This window comes from Aethalodelphis obliquidens, unplaced genomic scaffold (genome assembly GCF_003676395.1).
Source record: "Aethalodelphis obliquidens isolate GAN/ISIS:26980383/991018 unplaced genomic scaffold, ASM367639v1 scaffold6, whole genome shotgun sequence".
NCBI lineage: Eukaryota > Metazoa > Chordata > Mammalia > Artiodactyla > Delphinidae > Aethalodelphis > Aethalodelphis obliquidens.
In genome coordinates this window covers 24,059,792-24,065,038 of record NW_020837950.1, presented here as the reverse complement: position 1 = coordinate 24,065,038, position 5,247 = coordinate 24,059,792, and the positions used below count along the sequence as shown (strand labels likewise).

Sequence of the window (5,247 nt, the reverse complement as noted above, 5' to 3'; positions counted from 1 at the left end):
TGCAAATGCCTTCTTCCAGTCTGTCACCAATCCACCAAATTTGACTGTGGTAGATTTTTTTGAATAAAAATCCTTCATTTTTGAAGAGGGGAAATCTATATATTGTTTTAAAAAACCTTTTCTCATTCAAAATGTGTAAAATATTCTCCTACTATTTCCCCTACCAGCCTTGCAGTTCTACTTTTCACAGTTAAATCTTTAATTTCTTTGGGATTTTAAAAATAAAGGACATGAGGTACAGTTTCAGTCTTATTTTTCTGCATATGATTGGCCAATTTCCTAATTCTACTTATTTTTTTTTAATTTACTTATTTATTTTTGGCTGCATTGGGTCTTTGTTGCTGCACACGGGCTTTCTCTAGTTGAGGAGAATGGGGGCTAGTCCCCGTTGCAGTGCATGGGCTTCTCATTGTGGTGGCTTCTCTGGTTGTGGAGCGTGGGCTCTAAGTGCACGGGCTTCAGTAGTTGTGGCACGCAGGCTCAGTAGTTGTGGCTCACGGGCTCTAAAGTGCAGGCTCAGTAGTTGTGGCACATGGGCTTAGTTGCTCCGTGACATGTGGAATCTGCCAAGACCAGGGTTCGAACCCGTGTCCCCTGCATTGGCAGGCGGATTTTTAACCATTGCGCCACCAGGGGAGTCCTCTACATACTTCAAATTAAAAAATTTTCTTGGTAAAATCAAGTGAATTCATTGTTAGGTTAATTACTAGACTTTTTATAACTGTATTACTATTGTAAATGAAATAATTTAATTTACAAGATTTACTATTTTATTAAATATTTGTTTTTAACAAATATACTTCTTTAATATTTTATCTTTTAGTTACTTGTTGGTGTAGGAAAATACTATTTTTTTCCCTTTTTTTTTTGGCTGTGCCACGTGGCTTGCAGGATCCTAGTTCCCTGAACAGGGATCAATCCCGCGCCCTTGGCAGTGAAAGCACAGAGTCCTAACCGCTAAACCACCAGGGAATTCCCGAAAATACTATTTTTTAATTGACATTTTATCCTGCAACATTTTTGGGCACTTTATTGGGACTTCAAATGACTCACAACTTGGCATTTTCCTCTATCAGAGAGTGGAAAGAAAGACTACCATTTCCCCAGTTCCCGGGGGCTTTGCAGTGACTAAGCAGTAGATGAATTTGGGGGTCTCTCTCAAGCTTGCCAAAATAAAGTCATTATGAATGAAGAGAAGCAAGTCCAAGCATGGATACTAAATTCAAATACCTACGTGGGCTAAGTTTAAACAGCAGGGAATAGTGGAGACTGGGGCAAAGCAGAAAGCACAAGTTCCGTCTAAAAGGAGCCGACCTACTCAGCTTCAGCTAATTCTTACCATGCAGCAATGAAAGCCCAGTTTTTTCACATCTGTAGATTTTTCTAGGAAAAGCCTCAAATCATTGATTTTAAGATAACAACTTAATCAAATTTTTAAAAATCTTGGCTGGACCAAAGAGGTCACATCTGTGTGCTAGCTCGTTTCACATCTACAGGGCTGCACCCTCTGGTCTAAGAATGTCCCAAGGGGAGGGGACAATAGGGAAGTAACTGAATATCATCTCTGGACCCCATCCTCCCATTCCTTTTTCCCTCCCCCACCCCTACCCCATTGTCTTCACTGTGCAGGGTTCTATTCCAGCTAGCTTGGACATCAGCCTTGTGGGAACTGAGTTTAGAACTTGAGGAGAGAAGATGGAGGTTGAGGCTGGGCCCACATCATACTGCCTGAGAACTCCCAAGAGAACGGGAGCCTAAGCTGGGACAGGACTCGATAGGTGACCTACCGGCTTCACCTGAAGTGGTTTGGCACTGGAACCACACAGCTCTTTCCAGCAACAGCTGGGGTGAGCTTGTTTGGGCAATTGTCTCAGATCAAAATGGCTCCCACAAGTCCACATTCTGGACCTGAACCAACCTTCCCTGGTGTTTTAGGTTGGTATTATGGGCTGAATTGTGTCCTCCCAAAATGCATATACTTAAGTCCTAACCCCCAGTACCACAGAAGGCAGAATGTGACTGTATTTGGAGGCAGGGCCTTTAAAGAGATCATTAAGGTAAAATGAGGTCACTAGGATGGGCCCTGATCCAACAGGACTGGTGTCATAAGAGGAGGAGATTAGGACCCAGACACACACACAAGGAAAGACTGTATAAAGATACTGGAAGAAGACAGCCATCTACAAGCCAAGGGAGAGGCCTCAGAAGAAACCAGCCTGCTGACACCTTGATCTTGGACTTCCATTCTCCATACTGCAGGAAATGAATTCTGTTGTTTAAGCCACCCGGTCTGTGCTATTTTGATATGGCAGCTCTAGGAGACTAATATAGTTGTGTTCTTGTAGACAGATTCCGAGGGCAGGGCTGTGTGTGAAGGTTTACAGGAGCAATGTCAGGAAATCCCGTGTGAGAACAAGGAAGGCGGAACTGGGCAGAGGGAGAAATTGAGCTATAATGAATGTGCCACCAAGGTGGTGCTCTGGAGCTGGGACGGCCCTTCAAGGACGGTTCCAAATCGAGGAAAGGGGCCTTTGTTCTCCTACATCAGTCATTGTCAAGGTGAAGGAGGGGTGGGTATTTTGCCCCCCAAAGAACATTGGGTAATGTCTGGAGACAGTTTTGGCTATCACACCAGGGGACTGGGTGTGTGCATGGACACTGGGGGAGCGGGTGCATGCACTACTGGCAGCTAGTGGGTAGAGACCAGTGATGTTGCTGCCATACAACCTAATGCCCAAGACAGCGCCCACCCCCCACCCCCGTCACCCCGCAACAAAGAGCCACCTGGCCCTGAATGTCAATAGTGCTGAGATTGAAAAAGCCTCCTGACGTCAGCAAGTGCTGAGCTGCTCTGGCCAGGATTTAACCTTGGGCAGACCCCTGCTGCTGACGGCAGTTCCCAGTGAGGGGTGCAGCTGTGAACTTTCAGCAGCCTCTGCTCCCAGCAGCTGGGGAATGGGTGTGTTTGCCATGAAGAGGATCTAGGCAGACCAAAGAGCACTTGATCTGGCCCCTCAGACTTCTCTCTCTAATAACGGTAACACCCAACCACGTTCAGGGCACTGTCCTGTGAGTTTTACCTATGTTATCCTCTTAAGCCTCACGAAAAGCCCAAGAGGTGGATCTTATGTCCCCTGTTTTGTAAAACGGTAATCCAAGACTCAGAGAGGTTAATCACTCACCCAAGGTTACTGAGCTAGTAAGCTACCGAACCAGAATTTGAATCCGGGGCTGTCCGACTCCAAAGTCTGGCTCTTTCGCAAGCAGGAAGGACAACCTTTCCTAAAACAAGAGCAGTACACATGGCATACAGAGGAGAAAGAGGGTGGAGAGAAAGAGACTTAACCCAGAACTGACAGAAATCCAGCCTTACAACAGCCAGAACCCTGAAACAATGGCTGATACTGTGCAAACATTTCAGGGGCCAGACCCTGAGCTCGGGCTTCTGGGAGAGAGGCCTCCTGCCACCTCTCTATCCAGAAATGTTAATGGTTACCAGAATTAATCCCTCTGATGAGGGGACATTTTTTGCCTCCTTGAAGAAAATGCATGGACTTTAGGACTTTGTGTGATGACAACAGTAACGATGCAAAACGAAACAGTAATTATGAAAAAGGAAATAAAGACACTTCCCAGGAGACAATGCTATAAAAATAATTTTTATTTGCTACTGTAACTAAAGTAGTGCAAAGAGTAGTTTGGACCCACAGTATTGCAATTTATTTACTACCTTAGCAGCGTACAGCGTAGACAGTCTGCTCTTCCCCTTCCTCCCTCTCTATCCATCCCCCCCCCGACACACACACACACCCACACACACACACACACACACACCCACACACACACACACACACACACACACACGCCCCTATGCAGATGCAGGCAGGCATAAAGGGCGGGGAATGAGACTATGAGCTAAAGGCTTGTTTCCTGCGTATTCCACTGCTGCCAGTCTATTCTAATGGGCAATTCATGGAAAAGACTAGACCTAAATACTAAGAATTTTCTAAATGTTACTTCATGGATTGCAATTGAAAGGTAAACGATATCCAACAGTGTCATTAAATGATTCGGAAGCACTACAGCCCTAGAAAAATTCAAGAAGAAAAATGTAAACCCAATTTACAAAGCCATCGCCTTCCCTGTATTTCCAGCCTTAACCCATTATTTCAAGGTGCCTTAGAATTGCTGGGTCTTGGATGTCACATGGAAATCTGTCCATGGGACTGCGAGGGGTAGGGCAGTGGCAAACACACACACCAAATATTATCTAACTGGTAGAGAAGTCACAATCTTCTGTTTTTTAATAATAGGGAATGAACAAGGGGCTAAGATTCTTAAAGTCCATCTCAGTGTATAAGGATTCGGATACGCCACAAGGCACACTCTGACTCCCCCATACACACAGTCATTAGAAATGGACATCCGCAGTGACCCGCTTAACCTCCCCGACATGTCCCTGTGATCAGGATGCTCCTTGTATTTGTTTGATAACCTTTGGTATAACCACTGTCTGCTCTGGGTATTTCTTTGATTTAAAAAAAAAAAGACACCAAGTGCAAAATTCACATCCAGTTGACAAGACGTTTAAGGTGTATAATGCCCCAGCCCCAGCTATCCAATACCAGCTGTTGAAAGGATTCTCTCTCATCTGGAGAGACATGGAGTGCACAGTTCACCCACGTGGCTCCGGGTTGCTGGTGACAGTGGGCTGGTCCTGAGCAGAGGCGCCTGCAGCTGGAGTCACAGCTGGACTTGCAGCAGGGGCAGTAGGGTCTCGGGGAGCCCGGGCTGGTGTCGGATGGGAACCACTGGCTGCAGAGACACATGCACAACAAGTGCTGAATATTCAAAACAGTACGTGCAGGACACACAGCCACACCTAGACCCTTGCAAGCCAGGAGAGACGCTTCTAGACTAGTGGTCCTGGCACTAACTGGATGAGCAACTTTGGGCCCATTATCTAGGTTCTTTGGACTTTGGTGTCCCCTCCTATAAAATGGTAGGTTGAAACAGATGTGCAAAGATTTCTGGGATTCTAAGTCCTGAATTTATTCTGTGACTTTACAGGGGTGTGTAAATATTAAGAAAGAGAGAGAGAAAAAGAAAGAAAGAAAGAAAGAAAGAAAGAAAGAAAGAAAGAAAGAAAGAAAGAAAGAAAGAAAGAAAGAAAGAAAGAAAGAAAGGAAGGAAGGAAGGAAGGAAGGAAGGAAGGAAGGAAGGAAGGAAGGAAGAAAGGAAGGAAGG

General features: G+C 45.3%; 1 protein-coding gene across 4 annotated transcripts in view; it reads right to left on the bottom strand.

The window, feature by feature from the left end:
• Window positions 1-3,638: 3,638 nt before the first annotated feature.
• SEL1L3 (SEL1L family member 3) overlaps window positions 3,639-5,247 on the bottom strand; it is a 97,494-nt gene continuing 95,885 nt past the window's right edge. For all 4 annotated transcript variants that reach the window (XM_027103211.1, XM_027103212.1, XM_027103210.1 and 1 more), the window contains one exon: window positions 3,639-4,815. In XM_027103211.1, the coding sequence (XP_026959012.1) occupies window positions 4,676-4,815 (140 nt within the window). In that variant the 3' untranslated portion in view covers window positions 3,639-4,675. The remainder of the gene's footprint in view (window positions 4,816-5,247) is intronic.